The sequence below is a fragment of the Harmonia axyridis genome, chromosome 3 (assembly GCF_914767665.1).
Source record: "Harmonia axyridis chromosome 3, icHarAxyr1.1, whole genome shotgun sequence".
Taxonomy (NCBI): Eukaryota; Metazoa; Arthropoda; class Insecta; order Coleoptera; family Coccinellidae; genus Harmonia; species Harmonia axyridis.
Genome location: NC_059503.1, coordinates 15,133,695 through 15,156,700, shown reverse-complemented (window position 1 = coordinate 15,156,700; position 23,006 = coordinate 15,133,695). Strand labels below are relative to the sequence as shown.

General features: G+C 32.8%; 3 protein-coding genes across 5 annotated transcripts; 2 read left to right on the top strand and 1 right to left on the bottom strand.

Annotated features, from left to right (window-relative positions):
• Positions 1-6,518: 6,518 nt before the first annotated feature.
• LOC123676214 (adenylate kinase 7-like) lies at positions 6,519-9,393 on the top strand. The gene has a single exon (XM_045611983.1). It carries the CDS (start codon positions 6,558-6,560, stop codon positions 8,982-8,984), a length of 2,427 nt encoding a protein of 808 aa, XP_045467939.1. The 5' UTR covers positions 6,519-6,557; the 3' UTR covers positions 8,985-9,393.
• LOC123676211 (serine/threonine-protein kinase Warts) lies at positions 9,075-21,340 on the bottom strand. Of its 3 annotated transcripts, XM_045611974.1 has the most exons (10): positions 21,059-21,340; positions 20,286-20,473; positions 19,616-20,061; positions 18,981-19,429; positions 18,638-18,924; positions 17,281-17,901; positions 16,497-17,187; positions 16,090-16,268; positions 15,755-16,032; positions 9,075-14,654 (listed from the first exon to the last, which is right to left on the bottom strand). In XM_045611974.1, exons 3-10 carry the CDS (start codon positions 19,898-19,900, stop codon positions 14,226-14,228), a joined length of 3,219 nt encoding a protein of 1,072 aa, XP_045467930.1. In that variant the 5' UTR covers positions 19,901-20,061; positions 20,286-20,473; positions 21,059-21,340; the 3' UTR covers positions 9,075-14,225. The 3 variants fall into 3 exon arrangements, with proteins under 3 accessions (XP_045467930.1, XP_045467929.1, XP_045467931.1); XM_045611973.1 differs by lacking the exon at positions 20,286-20,473; XM_045611975.1 differs by lacking the exon at positions 20,286-20,473 and having other exon boundaries at positions 21,160-21,340.
• A 501-nt stretch (positions 21,341-21,841) lies between these two features.
• Positions 21,842-22,998, top strand: LOC123676223 (protein NDUFAF4 homolog). Its single transcript, XM_045612001.1, has 4 exons — positions 21,842-22,167; positions 22,284-22,375; positions 22,429-22,639; positions 22,712-22,998. Exons 1-4 carry the CDS (start codon positions 22,023-22,025, stop codon positions 22,882-22,884), a joined length of 621 nt encoding a protein of 206 aa, XP_045467957.1. The 5' UTR covers positions 21,842-22,022; the 3' UTR covers positions 22,885-22,998.
• The last annotated feature ends 8 nt before the right edge of the window (positions 22,999-23,006 follow it).

The window sequence follows — 23,006 nt, the reverse complement described above, 5'->3', positions numbered from 1 at the left end:
TTCCACATTTTCTTCTCTAGTTCTTTCGCGTTTTCTTCTGGCTTTTCGTTTCAACTACGGTAAGCATCTTTAACAGTAGTAGATTATAAGTGGTTGTTTATCTTTGTATATACCCTGTGAAATAACTCAAATATGTAGGAATTTATTCTTTATGTCTTTGCAGATTATCAAAGTTGGCAATTGCAAGTATCATTCCACAAAATTCCCATCATATTTTCAGTGGAACCTTTCATTTTATCAAGATGCATAGCAGGTCATCGAACTCCCTTAGGTCATCATAGCTAGATTTAATGATCGATACCATCATAAAAACAACAATGGGTAGTATCGAAGGATTTAGACGAAATAATAGACGAGCTTGAAGTTCTTTCATTAGCTTGGGTTACTAGGGAGCTCAAGCCGGATGGGTTAATGATTTAGATTTTTAGAGGGAGATAAATATGGGGAAAAACTTGAAGCCAAGAGTTTATGCGCGATTATTGAGAAATTAAAAGTTGCTCCCTGATCATTGGATGGAAATGCTTCAACATACCACGTCATTCAATCATGTCAAAATTTCGGAACATAAAGTGAAATCTGGATCCAGACATTGAAAATCAAATGACGATGCATTTTTGTTGTTGTTTGAAAAATTGATATAAACAAGTTTCGCGTGTTATTAACACCTTTTTATGGGAAAAAAGGACTGTAAAGCACAGCAACAACTCGATAATAAATTTTGAAATGTGGAAATTTCACGAAAATTTATTTTTGAGCGAGTTATCAAAAGATGTTTTATTATTTATTTTATCAGATTGTTAACTAGAATTGCTCGTTATCTTCCACAATTCTCCTCACTTGGAAACTGTAAAGGTATCAATTGAAAATTTTCTACCTCAACAATATCAAAGTATGGAAGGTGGAATTTTTTGAATAAATTCAAATTTTTCCGCTCATTTACTATCTTCAAAAACCCATCAAACAATTTGCAACAAAGAACTATCTAAGTACTTACATATAGGTAATCAATTGAACGAATTGTTGAGCATCAGAAGAAACCACTTAATCAAGTGGTTTCTCAAAAAAAGTTATACCTTTACCAGTAATGTGATATAATTATCGAATGATTCGGATACTCTTGACTCTTGAGTACCGTCAGACTCGGCATTAACGGATTCAATTCCTACCAACTGAAAAAGAATGACTTTAAAAGCGCTTATTTTTTCCAGTTCTCTTGAGCTTCTGGAAAAAAAAGTTGGGCATCCATAGTTATAGGTCTGTCAACCCGACGGTTCTGGGAAGAAAATAAAATAAAGAATCTAATGGTTAACGACTACCGTTTTGATGTTCTCCCATGTTTTCTCAGTAGAGACGATAAGACCATAGAAAGAAGTCGAAGACGGTAATAAAACAGCGGAGATATAATTGTTGAATGTTGGAGATGGGCATGTGTAACTCAACATGGAGACGTACGTCGATTTGAAATGACTTCTGCAAACTGGTTGATTGATTTTACACGGGTATACTGGGTGTGTACACAAAGCTTCCGAGAAGGAACACGGTAGGAATGGAATTGTAAGCTTCATGGCTGAAGTTTTTCATGAAGAATTGAATCATAACTTAATTTTTATGTGCAATATGTTTGTAAACATTGTGAAACGGTTAAAAAAATTTTAAAATATCTATGAATTCTCTGTGCTTCTGCTTTTGATCAGCTTGATATTTCCACGAAGCTTGAAAATGTTTTATATTCATATTCAAAAACTCAACTCTGCCAATATCGTGGCAACGGAAAGATTAGGTAATATCTTTTATCTTCTTCTTGAATTTTCTCTGGTTCTGGTGATTTCCTCAATATAATTTTTCTCATGGAATTTGAATTGTTATTCCACATCTGAATTACCTACGTTTCAATCGAATCTGTAGCTTTGAATCTGAAATATTTTGAGTTTTTAGGCTGTTAGAGCCTAGAGTTATCTTGTTTTCGGATGGACGGACATTATCGAATTTGAGTATCAATTGGTCATCAGTGAATCAAATCCTCGGGTGAAATGTTTGAAAACATTCCTGGCATTATTTTCAAAAATTACAGATATTTTAACGAAATGATAGAGCAATCTGTTCACTAAACATGCGCTCAAAAAAATTGGAATATCACTGACGCGAAGTAAACTGTTACACACTTCTTCAAATCTGTTTTCATGCGTTTGAGAAAAAAGCCATGACGGTCACAAACTGAGCTGTTCTAACATGCATTATTTCGTTTTTGATTGATTCAGTCGAAAATATAGAATGCAACGCAAAAATAGACATAAAAACACCACAGAAGTATAACTATAGGCCAGCTCCTCCCACAAAAATTTCCGAAATACAGAATGGTCCAGATTTTAGTTCAATAACTTTGGCATCGGATAGAACAAATTTTTTCATGAAAAAAATTCCTATAAACATATATCCTAACAAGCTTCGAGTACAAAGGAAATATTTTCCACAAAAATCTACAAAAATTAATTTTTCAAATTTTCCTATTAGTCATGAATGAAAGTAAAAAAATTGGAGTAGTGTATTGTAACGCATTCAGATGGCATTTAATTGAACATTTCTGAAAGACACTCAAACAATAAAAAAAAATTGCGAATATTTTTTATTTTTTAAGAGTCTTATAAATGTTCTTTCTGGAATGTTCAATTAAATGCCATCTGAAAGCATTATAATACAGTACGCCCATTTTTGTACGTTCAATTGTACGGGAAAATTTGAAAAATTTATTTTTGTAGATTTTTGCGGATAGTATTCGCTTTGTACTCGATTATCTCGAAAATGGTACATTCTACGAAAAAATTCAAGAAACCTTTTTTTTAATATAGCTCTATTGATTGCAGAAATGAAAACTTTTTTTCGAGAAAAAGACAGTGGTGTAGGTTTTCAATAAGAAAATGATCTTCGCACCCCTATATCTACGCCACTGGATAAGTTTGACAGGAGGCACTTACCTAATTCGAAACATTACATTATCAAGACTTCATCAATACCTGAAAATTAAAATAATGAATGTAATAATAAAAATACTTATAAGTTATAAGTGAAAAACTGATTCTTTTCAAACTTCCCTGTATCTGGAAAACGAAGCTTGTTAGGATATCCGATGCCAAAGTTATTGCACTAAAATCTGGACTACCCTGTATATGAATCGGTTTTCGAATTTTCGAAAATGTTACAAAATATGGAAGATTTGACTGTCGAAAAGATGCTGCTTGTTTCCTTCTTGGAAAAGTAACGAAATTTGAAGGCATCATCTTCTTTACCAAGCCATTAAACAATTGAAAAAATATTAAACTGTTTTAGCCGTTACTATACTTAATAATTGGTAGTTGATCATGATGAAAACAAGTCTTATATACTTTCTGACTTTTCACTATCAAAAGTTGGATATATTAACAATTTGGGGAATATACATATTGTGTAACCGCGAACTTATTTCAAATTCATCTTCAGACAAACTGCGCGGTTACACAATCTAACTTGACATGTAATTAACTATCTAGATGGTGTTTGTAAGAGATACAATAAATAAAATAAAATGAAATAATCCCCAAATTACTATATCCAGTTTTTGGTAATCAAAAATATATAAAGCAAAAAACTTGTTTTAACCTTTATTCAATGTGCAAAGGCCTTGAATTTAGAAAAAATGTTGTACTTCTCTACTTTTAATCCTTGAGGGATTAACTTTACTTTTATCCCTGAGGGATTCGAAGCGGCATATTTCAGTCCACCGAAGGAGATATCAAAAATACCCTCTTCTATTCCGTAAAATCCATAAGAATCTTTTCTCTCGGTGGAATCTCAGGATCTGCCAATGAAAATATACTTACATGCAGGACACAGCCTGTATATTGTTATTGACGTTCGTTTATACATCTATCATAGGAGCCTCATGATACGAATCCCTTTCAGAGCTTGACTGGAAACCATGTTCGATTAAAACTAGAATCCATAATCTATATTTGGAAAATATGCTTCATATCTTGAGATAGATCTTGTTCCCGTTTATGGTCGAAGAATCGCAAGAAGTTCGGTATCAGATAATTTGATATTGATAATATGTATATCAATGGGCAATATTTCTGGGTTGCGTCTTCTTTGGCACAGTAACCAGTAAATCACTGCCACACTGTCTGAATCGCCGATATACTTCCTTATGATGAATAACTCACGACATGACATTTAGGCATGTCAAGTTGAGTACATTCGAGCATATGACTTCGACCGATCTGCCATCACATTCGTATGACAAAAGACCAAGCGAGTTTTTGCCACGATGCGGAGTCTCAGCTACATTTTCACTCAAAGTATGCGACTGGATTCTTGTAAATCCTTTTTTCAAACCAGCTCATGTCTCTTCTCCTTTCTTGTTAATATGTACATCACGCTGAAAAACTTGATGCTTCCACTTCGCGAAATTGCAATTATTCTACAAAATTGTGACTACAATGCGTCCCAGAAAAAGCTGTAATGGATCAAACGTGTCTCCTTAACGAAGTTGAATGGTGGGTAATTGAATGGATGTCGTCTAAAAAAAAATCATTGTGAAACACGGTGATGATCTTGGGTTATAATCGATGAATTTTGTTGATGAAGAATTTTTGATTCTATCACTTAGATGTGTGCACAATATGTCCTAATATTTGGATCTGTCCGTCCGTAAACACGATAACTCTTCAACGAAAAGAGATAATACAAACTTGAAATTTTCAGATTTTGAATACTGCGTTTGAGTTGGTTAATGATGGGCAAAATTCGACTAAGGGTTCCTACAGGGTGAGTCTTTGAAGATTCCTGAGGTCAAAGGAAACCCTTTTTTTGCCTTTACCATTTTTTCCTATTCAGCTCGGTTGAAAATATGCAGGCTGTTGAAAATCCATAAAAAATGTATGTAAAATATCTCGCAAATGGAATGGAATCGAAGGAAATTATTTTCGGAATATAGTTTCATATTGATGAGATGAATATTTTCCGAACATAAAATTCCATCAAAGTCCGGTTAACTCCACAATGCCGTAAAGTAATATAGTGTTTCTTTTGACCTCAGGGATCTTCGGTTGAAATGTATGTACCTACAAGTCAAAGACTCTCCCCGTGTATGGCAGTACGAAATTTTATTCAATGTTAACTTTTAAATTTTATATTCGATCAAGACAAAAATTTGTATTTTGATGCAAAATGACAAATTACAGTTTCGTGCAAATTTTCATATTGATCGCAAAACAAGAACAAAAGAAATTCAAGAGAATATCGAAAAAAAAGTTGAACACTCAGTAGGTGCTGAGGATTTTAAAATAGAGAAAAATTGAACAGAAAGCTATTAATTTCAAAATCTCAGCTGATAACATCAAATATCATTAAGAAAGAAATAAAAACAAGAACCTATTTTAAAAAAGTTACATTAAACATGAATTCTTCCGTTTGTTAGTCTTTTGAAAAGAGTGTTCCATCTAAAGTAGAAATTGAATTCATGACACTCAATTATGTATTTTTTCATGGCAATAACAGCAATCCTCTAGAGTCTAGAACGTGTAAATATAGAGATTTCGAAGTTAAAAGGAAAAACCCAATAATCTGAGTACTGCCCTGGAAAGATTAAAATTACATGGTACGTTTTGAAGGGTTGTATGAAGTGAACAAACCCACAAAATTTAAACAGAATCGATCTGATGATTTCCAACTTACGGATATCAGAAATTTATGCCAATTTTCATGAATCACCCTGTATCTCTGAAACTAACATTCACCAATAGGCTATGTCCAACTACTCATGTCACACCCTGTTTAACATACCTACAAATCAATTTTGAAATTAATTACCCTGTGGAGGTCATGGTGTAAACGGCAGGGACCACTGAGTTGCCGTGATTCAACGCTATTCCCTGAGAGGGGGCTCACCATAAAAATTAGTTGAGAACGCCTCGCTTAAAACCTTTTGGGTGCACCCCTGGAGTATTCTTCACAAAACAAGATCAAGCTTCTCTAAAAACATTGTCTAATATTGTAAACGTCAATCTTATACAGGGTGTTTCCTAAACATGCGGCAAAAATTCAGGGGGTTGTTCCTTGGACTATTCTAAGAATATTTTGTCCTCTGATGATTTTTGAAAAACCTATTTGTTTCGAAGATATAGGGGAAACAAAATTTCAGATAATAACATTTTATTATGAAAAATCACATGAAAATTCAACTCAACCTACAAAAACTGTTGAAAATGACCACCTCTAGCCAGCATACAAGCATCCAATCTTCTCCTCATTGACTGCCGAACCCTTTCAAAGATAAGATAAAAACAGTGCGGTACGCATTTTTATTTAAACTATTATTAATTTTAAAAATATGAAAAATGTTGTTCGCCCTGTATCTTCGAAACAAAGAGGTTTTTCAAAAATCATCCAAGGACAAAACATGCTTAAAATAGTCCAAGGAACAACCCCCTGAATTTTTGCTGCATGTTTAGGAAACACCCTGTATATTGCAGGTTATTGAAAGATTTCAAAATTTTCGAAAACAAACGTCAAACTAGACAAACATGTCGACCGTTGAAACTGAAATTGCGGGTACTGTTGAGGAAAACAAATCCGAAGAAGAACTAACATCTTACGTTCCTTATCGCATTTTCATCAATGATGTCGATGCCTACAACGCAAAATATATCAGTTCCTATCTCACCGACCAATACTATGGGGAGAAGAAGGTAGAAGAATACATACCGATGATAGGAGAGGGAGGTGCTCCTGGAGAAGATGCTGCTAAGACGGAAATTGAGGATGAGAGGCACAAATATGAAGTTATAGGCACCTTGAGTTCATGGATTTCTCAAAAGTCAGAGGATGTCCTCTATGTTGTCGACAAGAATGCTGGGAATTTCGAGGAAGAATTGGACAACTGTGGTATCATAATATACGACATCACAAGAAACCCTGCTGTAATACCTAAGGCTATAGAAACCCTTAAATATCTGGTAGAACAATTTGATGTACTCAAAAAAGTTGGCCCTAAGACTTATAGCAGCAGTCCGAAAAACCAGATCTTCATCTTAATTTCTACTATAATGACTTGGGCTAAAACAAAAAATTTATTTATGGAGGAACCAGGACCTTTCATAGACAGCCACTATAGAAGGAGAAAACCCCACCCGAACTATAAAGAATACTTGGCATGTGAACGAGAAGTGATAGCTTTAGGAAAAAAACACAAAAATAAACTAAAGACATATGTGATAGCTGCAGGTTTCACTTATGGTTATGAAGAAGAATCCATGGATTTTCTCTTCAAATTGGCATGGTCAAATGTACAACATCTACCTATTTTCAATAATGGTTCCAATTTTATACCTCTTATCCACATATCAGATTTATCGCGAATAATTGGATGTTTAATAAAAAATCCCATTGCCTCAAAACGGTATATATTAGCAGTGGAACCAATCCCTGCAAGATTGAAAAACATTATCAAGGCAATAAGTAAAGGGCTAGGAAAAGGGTATATGAAAGAAGTACAGAATTTAGAAGAAGCAATGGCTTTCAACGGAATGACTGAACGAATATATGATCAGTTAACAATCAACTTAAAAATGGATCCAGTTCTAGTTCAAGATAAGTTTCAAATGGAATGGGGGTACGAATCGGGATTCGTAGCTAATGTTTCTACGGTAATAGAAGAACTAAAAGATTCACGAGGACTCACACCTATCAAGATAGTTATGCACGGTCCTCCGGGGTCCGGAAAAACTCTACTGGCTAAAAGAATTTGCGAAGAGTACGGATTACACTACGTGTCCATAAAAACTCTGATTGAAGAAACCTTACAGACATTAAGGGATAATATCACAGAAGAAAAAATCATTCTCAAGTTGAAACAAGAAAGAGAGGCACAAAAATTGTTGATGCTCGATGAGGAGAACGAAGAAGAAATAAATGAAGAGGAGGAGGAAGAGGTAGAGGAGGAAGAAGAAGAAGGGGGCGGTATAGAAGAATGGGAAGAACAAATTCGTGATATACAAACAATGCTTAGTGAAAGCGAAGATAACAAACTTCCCGACGAGCAAGTAATTAAGTTACTCAAAAACTTTTTAAGGTCTAACATATGCCAAAATCAAGGATTCGTATTGGATGGATATCCGAAGACATCAGAACAGGCTGGAGAGGTCTACGGTGGACTTGGTGGAGGTGAAGAAGAAGAGAGTCCTGGGGAAGGAGATATGGATGATTTTGAAGATAGATTCGCGGCTATCGCAAATAGCAAAATAATGCCACAATACGTATTTAGTTTAGTAGCCCCAGATGATTTCCTTTGCGAAAGAATCAAAAGACAACAAGAAAAGGATATTGAGGGAACACATTACACCGAACCACATATGAAGAGAAGACTCGAAATTTTCAGAGAACTAAATACAGAGGATGAAACAGTGTTAAATTTTTACGACGAAATGGAAGTGCATCCTATATTGTATGACGCAACCAAAGATACTACAGAAAACATGGATTTGATCTTCGATGCGATTAAGAAAGTTCTCGGTAATCCTATCTCTTTCGGATTGTCACTTGAAGAAGAACTTAAAGATCATGCTTCACAAGAAAGTGATATGAAAAGGCAGATGGAAAATATGGAGGCTCAAAAGAAAGCCGATGAAGAAGAAGCACTGGAAAATTATAAATCAAAAATGACAAAATGGACTGAAACATTGGAAGCACTCAAAGACGAAGAAGAAAAAGTTATTATTGCTGAAAATGAACCTCTTAGAAGTTATCTGATGGAGTTTATATTCCCTACTCTGACGAAAGCTTTAACAGAAGTCGTTAAAATCAAGCCAGATGATCCCGTTGATTTTGTTGCCGAATATCTTTTCAAAATAAATCCAGAAGGTAAAATGTTTGACCCTACCTTCTCACAAAAGGGTCAAGAGCTCATGGCACTGTGCAATGATGCTGTAGCTTCAATAAATGCTACGCCCTAATAATACACTTTTTTCCATTAAAAATCAATCATTTATCCAGAAGTTGATTATAACTAATATACCCATTGGAAGGTTCAAGTAAACAGCAAATAATGTTTCAAAAATATGTATTTATATACACAAAATTTACAATTTTGCAAGCAATTAGGCATTAGACATCTGCCCAATTGTGTTTAAAGTTTCACTTCAAGGAACACGGTTATTTTTTAAACAACATAAAAAAATGGGGAAATCGAATGCAAACTATTAAGACTAGAAAAAAATTAATTGCTAATTAGGTGTAGAAATACATTATAGCTTAATATAAGGATTTGTAATAAATAAAAATGTTAGCATTAACTTATGAACAGGACTGCATCAATAATTATCCTAGCTTGACTCTTATTTAAAATAAAACTATATGAATTAATTGATCATAATTTTTTAAGGCAGTGTTCCAGAATTCCCAGATTTTGTTTCAACACTCAATGATATAGAAAATTATCCTCCAAATAATGCATTGATAACTTAATTACAATTTTCACTTGGTATTTACAGAATGTTAGTTAATTTACACAATATACAGGATTAAATAGTATATATTATAATTTATAAATTGAAACCCCAAGAACCTCCATAAAAGATATTCAAATGCCAATACATGCAACAGTAAATAAGCATTAATTCTTGTCACACCTCCAAATACACAAAAGTTGAATTATAATTACTGTCACTTGCTTGAACTTAACAAATAACAAAAAAAAATAATAATTTTTGTAGATTGAATAAAATTCCATAACGATCATTTTACCAACTAATATGTCAATCAGTATGGGTAAAAAATAAGCTATTGAGGGTTTTTGTGAAACTGCTTGTCAGATTATACATTCGATCATACACACAGGATGGTATAGGTTGATTCCTTAACCAACAAATTTAAATTATTTAATCAATTGTGTTGAGCAAAGATGTATCAACTGCATATTATTTGACTAGATTTTATTTCTCTGTAATGGTTCCTTCTATTCTGACTGAGTGAATATTTTATCTACTGAATTTGCAAAGGTAAATTTCAGTCAGTTCAAATTTGACAGTATTTGCATATTTCAACTTCTGCAATTTTGAGGAGTCGTCCTAATATTTAAGCTTATTGTTTCAGTTAAGAGCATTTAAAATATTTTTCAACTTCATCCATATTAAAAAACTAGTTTCAGAGGAATTTTTAGATTTTATAATACTTAATTATTTCAGTTTTTTAAATTTCATCCTCCATTTTGATAAAATTTTTCAAATTATATGAAAGAATTACTCTGGTAAAATCTAAAAATTGGTAGCATTAAAAGAAAATTTATCAGAAGAGACATAATATCTAACCTAAACAAATGAATTACCAAGAAAGACAGCGGGAAACTAAAATGTATTAGAAAATCGAACTTGGTTTTCCAAAACATATGAGACATTTGTAGGAATACAGTTAGCAGTAATGCTTCATCAACAAAAATACCCTAGAAAATATCCTATGCAAAATAATTTAGACCTACAAATCATGAGATATCACTCTGAATTAACTTTATCAAATTTGAAGAATAAATTTACCAAATGTTTAAAGTTTGACATAATATTCTTTCAAAAATAAATACTGATCTATTTAATGATTTTCAATTTCGAAGTTGACTAAATTAGTTTTAAATTCGAACTCTCAGTGAATGAATCCATTATTCAATTAACTTATCAATCTTTTATGGGTGGCTTAGTAATATATCACATTTTTACATGAAAAAATTAGCACCATATGCGAAAAATTTAGTTATACATTAATTTTATTCGATATTCACCTAATTTTTCGGTAGCAAATTTCAAGTTCATCCTATAACAAAAAAACCTTATCAAACCAATTTATGAACTTCGAACTTGCATTTGAAAACTATCAAAAGTAACATACATTTCAAAAACATATTTTTTTTATTGTTATTTATAATATATAAATAAAATATATCTTCTGAAATTTTCAAATCTTTGGTTTATCTTTAAAACCTCATACTAAGAATACCACGATATCTATTAAATGTTTAGATATTCAAGCCAAAATAAATATTAAATTAGGTATGCTATTCTTAAGAGTGAATCAGTTTATATAAAAATGCGTGTGAGCCTTTTCTCAATTTTCATTCAATTGAAATCTACTTCTGTACCCAACAGAGAAATAAGCTATTTCTGAGCTTGAATCAAGAATGAAATCCAACCGAACTTCTCCTTCCGAAATGTCGAAATGTTGTCAAACAACTTTATCTGTTTGAAGTGACATATCCCAACTTTTATAACTTAGGCAGGACATTATGTATAATAGTTATAAATAATGCTTTCAGTAATTTCAATTTCTGCTTTGTTGCTTGTATAATTAATAAAATATTTTCAAGATTCGTTGCTCTATAATTAGCATTGAAACAAGCGTTTATAAAGCATAGTGTAATAATTCCAGATATCTGTTGAAAATCAGCCCCGGAATAGAAATGAAAATAGGCAACAATATAGACATGAAAAATGCCTAATATAATACAGGTTTAAAAATGTTATACATGATATAATTTTCTTTACTCATCAAAATAATAGCCAATCATTGTGAACTCAAATAAGGAAATTGAATGACTACTATAAGGTAGTTAAAACTCCGAAAATAAATAAAGCAAACTATACAACTTATTAGGTTATAACTTAGAAATATTATTTCTGAAAGTAAAGAACTTCAAACAATTCGTTATTGAGATATTTGATGGATTTTATGTTTAGCATTTCCCATTGTAGTTCTTGTTTTTTCATTAAACTAAAGAACTCTACAAAATTGTTGGTATATACAACTTGTGCCTACCTTCCCGACATAATACTTTTTTTTACTTTGAATGAAGGCATCGACTGCTATGGTCATTAGCCTGAACATATTACTTATCTGTAAAACAAAAATCTAGAACAATTTGAAATAAATTGTTAATACCTCAGAAGATTCGTAACTAGCAATAGCAATAATAATAAATATAATAATAAATTGACTCATGATATAATCAACTTTAGGGATCTAGTATGAAATTGCTGTGTAATTTTTTGAGAAGTGTTAAGATTACACAATTATATTGTAGCACAGTGATAAAAATGGATAAGTTTGTTGTGTTAAGCTTCTCAATAACGATAGAAAAAACTCAAGTTGTTAAAAAATATATTCCTATTCCCTTATACTCCGAAGTACCCTATAATCCGAACGGCTCAAACAAAAAAATGATATGTATAATCCGAACAACCTGAACTCTGGAATCCAAACAGAAGAATAGAATCCAGTAGATTCTTTGCGTGAATTAGGAGAAGGATTAGATAAAGTACTTGATTTAGAAAGATGACACAAAAAGTTCAGAGTGAAAAAAGTTCAAACATGGGTACGAGCTGATGACGAACAAAATTAGGGAACAGACTTTTTGAAAAATTATGAGACAATTACAGATGTCACTGAGGAAAATCAAAGCTCTGACGACGGAGCGAAGATAAACATGTTCAGAAAGTGTCCCCCTCAGTGTCCACTGAAGAGGCATAATCACATCATTCAATTGATATCTTCGATGGGCAGAAGAAAACACATTCATCATAGGGGTTTCTTACTTTTGCTTTGTACCAATTTTTACAAATAAACATATTCATTCTAAGGGAACATCAATGTATTGATGACTTGTAGAATTAATGTATTAAATAAATAAATAAATAAAATTAATTGCCACCGCATGAGGTGATTCTTCTTAGAAGAATTCGACAAAAGGCTGTCGATAAAAGTATGAGCAAGAAAAAATTTGTTCAAGGAACTCATGACAATTTTGTTAAAAGAGGGAATTGGGAGTCCATTAATTGTGATTTTACTCAAAAATTTATGTTTCTTTCAATGTAGGTTGATATTGTGAGAAGTTTTTTCACTTTCATTTTGCATTTTTTCATGAAAATGTGTTCACGCGCGTTAAAAATGAATCTATAATCTGAACATGTTCGGATTATAGATATCATTCAATTTGATTTCTATAATCCGAATGATTTGATAAACCGAACGGGTCCTCCCAACTTTCTGTTCGGATTATTCATACATTACTGTACTTAAAATTGAATGTAAGAAGATACTCCTCTTCACTTATGAAGCACATTATTGATACTCAATCCTATCATTAATGTTTTCTCAAACATTCAAAATGCTACAAAGCTGACAGCTTCATTGCAATTTTTTTAGAGAAAAAAAGAAGTTTAATGGATTGGGTCCTTACTTGATGGAAATTCATTATCGATCAAATGATATGAAAAAAAAATTAATTTCCACAAATAAAATTTATTTGTATGTAATATTTGTAGAAATCAATTCATTTCATTTAAATATAAAGTTTATTACATAAATGTTCTACTTTAGTTTCAAGCGAGAAAATTTGTTTTTTATTCTTTTAATTGAAGAAGAAAATTTATTTCACTTTCGAAAACATTCCCTGCTACTGAACATCTGAATAACACTTCTTCTAAAATATTCACAAAATAGTAGACTGTTTTGTCATTCAATTAGCTTTTCTAAACCAATTCACTCTTTAGAATTGAAAAAAAATGTAATTCATTTTATTTTTCTTGATAAGGCGGTTTTCATTTAATATGTGAAATTAAAAAGATATCCAAAATAATAGTTCATAAATTAGTTTGATATTCAATTCATCGCTTGAATTTCTTGTTACTTCGATCTTGAATTTATTTCATTTTCACATAAGTTCTTCGTCATAGTTCCTATACGAACACCAAAAATTCAAAAAGTCTGAGCATGAATGAAACATAATACTCTTTGTAAATGGCTAGCACATAAACAATTATTCAGAAATCAAATATAATCTTGAATTATGACAATGCAGTTATGTTAATGGAACATCAAACACTATTCACTCGATGAACTGTTATATAATTTTAAGGCACAAATTAAGATCCTAATACTCTCATTTATAATTATTCAATATAATTTTTTTTAATATCATATTATTCTGATTTTCCTCTCAAGTTTTAGTGATAGAAGGCACAATATGAAAAAGGCATACAAAATTTTTTAAGTTACTTTTTTAGTACGAGAATGCATTGGGAAAGGTTGAATTGTATAGATCTATAGAAATATTCAATTTCATAAATTGCTCTTATTGTAAGATAAAAGTTTCATTTGTATTTTGAAAGTACGTACCATATTTCCTCTTTTGGCAAGAAAAATAAACAAATTTCTCAAACATACACAGGACCCTGATTGTCATTATCATCTAAATTGATTCTGTTGAAAACTGGACCACCCCCATCGTCAAAAAATCGTCTAAAAGTAAATTCAAAGAATCCATGGAAGAGGTTTGAGTCGTCCAATTGTTCATCAGAGGCTGTTGAATCAATGGAGGCAGAATTTCTTAGTCTGTCTGGATCAACAGGGTCAAAATTCGATGTGTCAGTTGGATAATCTATACGAGGTATATAGGGTGCTGTTTGCTGACGCAGACCCTTTTCAAAGTCAATATCTTTGAAGTATGGATGCGCTTTCACTTCACTGGCATTTTTACCTAAACGTTTGTCGGCACTCGTACACAATTTCAGTATAAGGTCAGTGCTTTCCTTTGAAAGCTTGCTCTGCTTTGGTATTTGAAGTGTGGTTTCCCAATTGATGACCTGTGAATGAAATAGTTAGGATTGAATAATTTAGCTTAGATGAAAGTGACCATTTATTTATCACTAGATAATACATAAAAAGGAAAGCTCCGACGTGAAGTCAAGAAGATTTCAATGAAATCGGACAGATAGATCTATGATATTAACCTATCCTTGAAAATTTCAATTATCTAGCAGATTCTATTCGAGATTTAACATGTTCAATGTATCAGGTGTCCCAAATTAATTGTCTAGTGAGGGGATATCGAAATCCCTTTGAGTTTCAAAAGTTTCAGTTTCACACTGCAAATCAACCAAGTGCCTATCAATGTTAATCTGTGAACTTCAGATAATTAAAATATTCGGTGGCCGCCAAGGTCTCCGGATTTAACACTGTTAGATTATTTTCTTTGGTCCGGAGACCTTGGTGGACTTTGAATATTTTAATTATCCTATCTTCACAGATTATCATATATAGGTATTTGGTTGATTTTTTGTGTGAAACTGAAATGTTTGGTGTTTTTTATAGTTTGATAAGAAATTTATATATCATGTTCTATATTTTGAAAAGAAAAATATTTCTTATAGAAATTTTTATGATTTACATTTAAATAAAACGAAGTTTGTATTATAACTTCAAAAATTATTGAATAACAAATGATTACACCAATGAATTCAATTGAAAAAATGCCTGTATAATATTTTTGTTTAATGTTAATAGCACCAATAATAAAGGAGTCATGAGACTTTTCATTTCACTCCATTTTCCAATTTTCTCTTATAGCTTGTTGAATTGATTAAGTTGTGGTTTTCACCAAATTTATTCTCTCGAAAATCAAGTCCGAAAATGTACCATTCCTTTTTTTTCCAGCTCACTTGGATTCTGAGATCCCCTCACTAGACAACGAATTGGGGACACGCGATACACAATAATACTTCACCGATACATGAAGGCTGGACAGATTTGATTTTGATGTGGCATTCATCATCATCGAGTGGAACCAAATATTTCAAGGCCATATTCGGCTCAAAATTCAGCATTTACAGATATTCAGGCAAAATTATAGCATATTCCCTTGAAACAAGTAAGGAAAAGACATTTTTAGTAGATGTAAACCTACCTTATACTGAGTTTCAGCTGGGGTATTGGCTAGAAAAGGAGGCTGACCTACTACCATTTCGTACAATATCACTCCAACGCTCCACCAATCACAAAGCTGGGTATACCCTGTCCTTTGCAACACTTCGGGTGCGATGTAGTTAGGTGTACCTACGAGTGAGTGCGCCAAACAACGATGTTCTCTTCTCCTTCGCCTCTCTAAAGGCTTCAAACTTTTACATTTACACTCCTCATTCCAGTCATCAATGGGATCCATAGAATCCTGCCTACTGTGATCACCTTCAAAAATAGAACATTGTTAATTGAAAGTTTCCAACAGAAATTCTCATATTTTACCATTGGGCTGATAATATTTTGAGTTGTGTGTCCATCTAAATCCTGTACAGAGACCGAAATCAGTGAGTTTGATGTGTCCACTTCTGTCAATCAATATATTGTCTGGTTTGATGTCCCTGTGGATGAAACCCATTTTGTGGACACTCTCCACAGCACAAGTCAGTTCGGCAATATAAAATCTGAAAATAATTGAAAAATTGATTAAACATATCTCTGCTAAACTAGAAGTCAACATTCCAAAGCATTCTACATGCTTTTAAAAATGTTCCTTTGTTGGAATATAAACATTCAGTTGGCAACAGTACATCACTATTACTAGAAGTAAAATTATGATAAAATATTCATTGAAATATATATAGTCCTTATACTCGTATGCATAACTCTAAGGGAAAGTAACTTGAACTTACTTGGCCAATTTCTCTTCAAAAATACCTAATTTTATCAACAGAGACATCAGATCACCACCTGGTACGTAATCCATAATAAAATACAAAATATCACTGTCCTGAAATGAATAATACAGTTTCACAACCCATTCATTATCCGCTTCTGCCAGGATATCTCTTTCAGCTTTCACATGGGCCACTTGGTTCCTCTTCAAAACATCGGCTTTCCTCAAAGTTTTCATCGCATACAGATGATTGGTGTCTATTTTTCTCACCAGTGTAACTTCTCCAAAAGCGCCTACACCGATGGGTTTTATCTTCACAAACATGCTTTTATCCATCTTTGCTCGCTTCAGCCGAATATAATTGGACTCTTTTTGTGAGAGCATTTTTCTCATCTGCTGTTGAGCTTCAGGACACAGACCTATTTTTGTCATCTCGTTCTCTAATTGCATTCTTCTCAATATCCTCTGCCGGTACGACTTGATGACGTTCTCAATGTGCTGTTCCATGAAAAACTTGAAGGCTTGTGGTGAGTAGTTTTTCACTTTACCGTCTCTTCTCTCTTCCTCTTTTTCTTTGCTAATTTTTTTCCGCTCTGGTATCGGGGACTGATGTTTGATTTTTGTGTAAGGCGGCAACTGTGGAGGTGCATCATTTTTATTGTCATTATTACCATTTATGATGTTATTGTTTTTAACTGAAGATGAGGCTAAAATAAAAATTATCGGTTCAAAAAATAAACCAAACTTATATCTCTTGCAACTAATTAATTCATAATGACTTATGTAGTTCATGAAGTTACCTGTAGGTGGCAGTGGTGGAGCATTATCAGAGTATGGTCTGTTTTCTCCAGCACCAGTGGATTGCGGGCTATCAGATCGATCTTGTGGTATGGCAGGAGAGTATTTCCTCTTCAATGGCGGATGGACATGTGGAGATGTCCTTGGCGACTTAGCACATTCGACTGTTGACACTAACGCATGGCTGTCGTCTGTATAAGGTGGTGGAGGCAGTTGAGGATGGTTAACGCCCCTTTGCGCCTTAACTTTAGCCTGCATGGTGCTTGCATAACTTGGAGGTTCTGTTGTTGGGACAGAAATAATCGTTGGAGCAGTAGTTGGACATGGTGGTGCAAGTGCATTAGCTTTTATACCGTTTGTATATGCTTTCTGTTGGATGGATATGTTGTATGATGGTGGGGGAACTGAGGTGGAGGGCGGTGTCGTGCTGTTCGGTGAAGGCGGAATCTGTGGAACCGTTGGCGCAATCGCAGTCTGCAAGATGGGTTTTTGCACCTGAGTACTCTTAACCGACTGCATTATGATTGGAGGTTGCGTTTTTGTCTGCCTGGATGTCCAAGCCTGAATAGGTGCAGGTCTTGCTATTGACGAAGATGTAGAAACAGGACTTGGACTAGGGGATCCTGTGGAAAATAAGAAATAAAGTATGAAATAAATTTCATAAGACTAGATGTAATTATGTTTTAAGGATTAAACATGTTTTATTTAACATATTATTCTAAATGAATATGACCTTGAGTATATACAGTACATATGAGATGATGTCTCCATTGATTAGGTAATTCAGGAGATTCAAACTCGGGACTGCAGTTATCATTCTTTTCTTCTGTAGGTGGCGCTCTATAATGAAATCGTACTTCCATAAAAATGACAGCGAAAAACTTCATTTTTTATTCATAGGTGGCGCTTTATAATAAAATTTGCATAGAGGCAAAAACAGTCAAAAACTTCGTTTTTATTTGGCAGATGACGCTAAATGATGAAGTGTCCAAATTTCCATAGAAGGACAGCGTTTGCTGTGAGCGCCATAGGAAACGATGCGGAAATCAGCAACAATCTCTTTTAAATCAAAAAAGGCTGGTCGCTATAAAATTTTTAAACTTTTTCCAGAGTGAGAGATTTTCAGATACAGATTCAGAAACTTTCCCAAATGAAAACACTCGATAACAATATGTTCTTCAAAGTAACATTACTCAAAGCAAGCATTTATGGAATGGGTACTGTTTCAAGCTTTTGTTATAAATCCTATTAAAATATTCATTATATCTAACAATAAGTGGTTAATTGGACTGAAGGAATTTGGTATGTTTGGAATACATTTTAAATACGTTCTTTACGACATTCAAATGATCATGTTACCTGCTGAAGTGGATCCTGAATATATTCCAGACGACGGACTTTTCCTGAAATCTTGTGTAGGACTCTGTCTATTTTGTATTGAAATAGAATAAGATGGTGGTGGAGGGTTGCTTGAAGGGCTCGATGAAATCAATGGATATGGGGGAGGCGGTTCTGCATTTGATGAAGCTGCACTGCTCTGATACAAACTGAGCGCCTGCATTTGCTGTGAAAGCTGTTGCTGAACTTGAGGACCATTCTGAACAATCATTGGTTGACGACCAGAAGATGAAACACTGCTTACGGGACTGTAAAAGGGCAGTAATGTACAATTATGCTTTTTTTTGTGTGAACTTATATTTACCTAGTGCCCCTTTGCTGTAAAGAAGGTGAAGTATATGAAGAAACCGCTGGCGGTGGTCTAGAGGGAACTACAGGAGCAGGTGACATTCGTTTGAATAGATGATGCACATTACTAGGTACAGGCTGGTATGCTGCAACATGAGGAGGGGGAGGGGGAGGTGGTGTATTTCTAGGTGGCGGTGGTGGTGGCGGCTCATTGAAGCTTGGAGAGTACCTACTGACTGAGGACTGAATATCTGTAAGTCTAGGACTATCCGAACGAGAACTGCCTGCTCCGCTATCAAGGGCAGGACTTCCACGAGGTAGCACCAGTTCTCTCTCAAGACTAGGTTTCCGAATAAGTTTGGTGTAACCACTTTTCGAATTCAAGTCCATTTGTTTATTCATCAGATAATCAACTGCTGCTTCCATTCTGCCATTAGAGAACTGTAATGCTCTCATCGCAGCATCCTAGAAAAAACAACATAAAATATCGAATAACAAATTTACACTATTGTTTATTACTTCTGTTTTTAGACAAAAACCCTCGAAAAAAATTTTCAATGTAAAATAATATTAATAAATATCTAGCTGCAGGATTCGAATCTGATTATTGATAATATTAAACCAAAAGAAAAAACTAAAAAATTGAAGTACCTCCGAGTATCCCATACTGAGAAGTTGGGAAAGCATATGATGCAAATGGATGACATCATTGTCTGAACTAGTTCCACCAGATGCGGAGCTAAAAGAGCTGACTCCGCTTGTAGCAGAAAAATTGGATATTGTGCTGGCAGCACTTGATTCGATTGCTTCACTACCGCTCTTTGCATATGGCCGAAGAGAGTTTTGAATCTCTTCCATAGCCTTTTGATGATAGCCCGAAGAACGGGCTGAGGTGCTCGAGTTCATGCTGATGGTGGGCCGAGGCTGTTGACCCATACTGGGTCCCAATTCCAATTGATAATTCACATAACAATTGCAACATGGGGACTCACTTCAAGATTTCCCCAAACATCATAGTCACTATGAAGGAGATAATCAAACTAATCTTTGATTTTATATGCAGCAATTATAATTAGTTCTTTGTAGTAGTATTATATCTGAAAATAATAATATAGAATGAATTTCAAATATATCATAATTAAAATATCATTAAATTCATGAGTATTGATTTTTATTATTAATTTGACTCCCAACAGATGGCATTAACTGCACCATATCTGTCATAATCACAATAATCAGTTTATATAGACTTGAATTGTAAATAGAATATCATATCATTTCACAGTTCTTATAAGAATAATAAAAATAATAATAAACAAACCTGATACAATATCTACAATTTCATCAATTTCTTGTATATCAGCTATCTGGCTATTTTCTTTATTTTTCAATCAAACTCTTCATCTAGATTTCTGAACAAGCCACAAGTTACAAAATTTTAAAGAACTTTTCAAATGGTAAAATGTTTCACTTTTATATTCATTTCATAATTTCAACAGTTCAAACAATCTGTAATAATTTAGAACTGCAATTATAATTACTTAATGGATACTTCATTATTCATTATTTCATTATAAATCATAAAAGTGTTTTGTTTGTTTTTAACTCATTGATATTTTCTTAATCGGTGAATTTATAACAGAATATTGGGATTATCTACCAAAAAATATTTGTCTATCCCTTGAAAAAGAATAATTATAGGATAAAATGAGCATGACCGCAGTAGTGTTTAGACTAAAATTTTCCAATGTCTTTTATGTTTCCTACAATATTGCATTATAGGACCCTATAAAAAAATTTTGATGCTTCAAATATTTCAATTTGATAGGGATGTTCCAATTCATTTCACCAATTTTATTATTCTGCCCTTCCTATGGTCAATAAAATTTGCATAATGTGGATTCAGCAATTATTAATTCCAAATTCCTAATTTTCCAGTAGTAGCTATGTGCCAAATTACTATGAAATGTCTCATTCAGTAAGGTCGATGCATTCCACACATACATTCTTTAGCATTTTATGTGGTATTTATCATTTTCGTTTTATTTCACCTTCAAAAGTAGCATAATTGAACGAACAGATTACAATAAATACCTTATTAATTGGTAAATATAAATGGGAATCTGCTACAAATCTGACAGATTTGTAAATGTAGATCCATCTCATTTTATGTGGGTATCCAACAAGACTTTTACCATTTTTATTTCATGCATTATAGTGGAATCCTATCCAAATTTGTATCCTGGAAAGTTTATTAATATCGATGTTAATGTGAACAACAGCACTCAACTTCAATCAAACTTTTCCAAAAGTTTTAGGGAAAACAAAGAAAATTCTCATAGGTTCAGTTGTCAGCCATATTACATAGTGTCAAATACCTGAATCTGCCAACCACACAAAAACTGCAAAGCGTTAATTTTTCAATAATTGAAGTATTTTACTCAGTAATTCAAACAAAAATAGTATTCTATTCTATTATTAGCCATTGAAGCTATAATATAAGATATCCTACTTAGAACAAAACGTAAAAAAAATCCATTTTTCAATTTTGTGACATTGGTATTAATTTTCAATGCAATCCAAGGAAATACATGGGCGTCTCAACATATGTTGTCATAATATTTAAAAGTGTTTAAGATTTTAATATATGAAAAACGAGGAATTTTCGCCCAAAATTTTTTCTGATCATTCAAATCATATTGTTGAAGCAATTGAAAGAAAATAAACAGGTTGAAACAAAATATTTTGTATCTTATTTTCTATATCAGAGGTGTATGTATCTACACCAATGATTTAAAGAATTTCAAGTGGAATAGTGAAATAAAAAAGGTTATGAAAAATTAGAACATAGATTAGGGAATATTTTATTAATTCACATTTCACAGATCTACAATTAAGTAACCTAAAAAATTGAGTTAGAGCGGTAGAGGATAGAGGAAATTTCAATTTTTGTATTTTGATTTGTTTTAATATTAACAATATCTATAGTATTGAGATTTTTCTCTTATTATAATTTATATCAAAATAATCTATATTATATAAATTATTATTTGCTATCATGGGAAAAATATTATCACACATGAAACGTCCGTTTCAAAATTATAATATAGAAAGCAGAGCTCATAAAATTATTTCACAAAATAAACCGATTCCTGCACCACATCGTGAAATGGAACAAATGGAAATAGACCAAATATTGAAAGGTGAGATTCATAAATGTGAGTAGATCAGAGCATGTTCAATAATTTCTATATTATATAAGAAATTTGCCTTATATATGAGTCAGGATTATACAACAAGAAAAATTATTATTTTTCAGAAAATTCTCCTAATTTCCAAGAATCATTGCGTAAACATGAAGAGCTTGATAAAAATCTGAAAAAAGTATTTGTAACGTCTAAATCAACAATAGTGAGCTATATTATTATGAGATATATTTATGATATTCATTATTGAAATTTCAGGCGAATGATGGTCAACCCAAAAGACCTCTACCTTCTAATAGGAATTCATATATAGAACCTACATTGGGTATTATTGAATCTGTACAGGTGCCCAAAGGAAAGGTTTCTCTGTTGAATGCTTTGAAGTTTATAACTAATCATCATAACGATGCTTCAAGGTGTACTGTGGATCAAATTGTTACAGAATATTCATTACCGAAAGCAACAGTTAGTAAGTAGTATAGCTCAATTTTTTATTCGGCTAGTTAGGTGGATGAACAATTGATAATTCTCATATTTTTAGGAAATATACTAAGGTACTGTAGGTCTTTCGAGATATATATGCCAGAAGATAAGAAAACAAAAGCTAAGTTTGCTGGTCCTCATGTTCAAAGAATTAAAGTAACTACTATGCCTTTGAAACAATTAACCCCTGGTGATGTAAAGGGTTTAGAAAAAAAAAGTGATAAGAAATGAATTCCTAGATGCTTTTGTAGATATATTTCAGATAGTTAATGTATATTGAATTGTATTAATCTGATCTAGGAGTAATTTATTGCAACTGGTTCAGCAAATAAATAGACAAATATACATTTATT

Bases quoted from the DNA above. Each gene is read 5' to 3' on its own strand.
- LOC123676214 (XM_045611983.1), top strand. From the start codon at position 6,558: ATGTCGACCGTTGAAACTGAAATTGCGGGTACTGTTGAGGAAAACAAA.
- LOC123676223 (XM_045612001.1), top strand. From the start codon at position 22,023: ATGGGAAAAATATTATCACACATGAAACGTCCGTTTCAAAATTATAAT. The intron at 22,168-22,283 runs GTGAGATTCATA...ATTATTTTTCAG, and splicing joins AATAGACCAAATATTGAAAG to AAAATTCTCCTAATTTCCAA. The intron at 22,640-22,711 runs GTAAGTAGTATA...TCATATTTTTAG, and splicing joins ATTACCGAAAGCAACAGTTA to GAAATATACTAAGGTACTGT.
- LOC123676211 (XM_045611974.1), bottom strand. From the start codon at position 19,900: ATGGGTCAACAGCCTCGGCCCACCATCAGCATGAACTCGAGCACCTCA. The intron at 18,925-18,980 runs GTAAATATAAGT...GCCCTTTTACAG, and splicing joins TTACAGCAAAGGGGCACTAG to TCCCGTAAGCAGTGTTTCAT. The intron at 16,033-16,089 runs GTAAAATATGAG...CTATTTTTGAAG, and splicing joins AAAATATTATCAGCCCAATG to GTGATCACAGTAGGCAGGAT.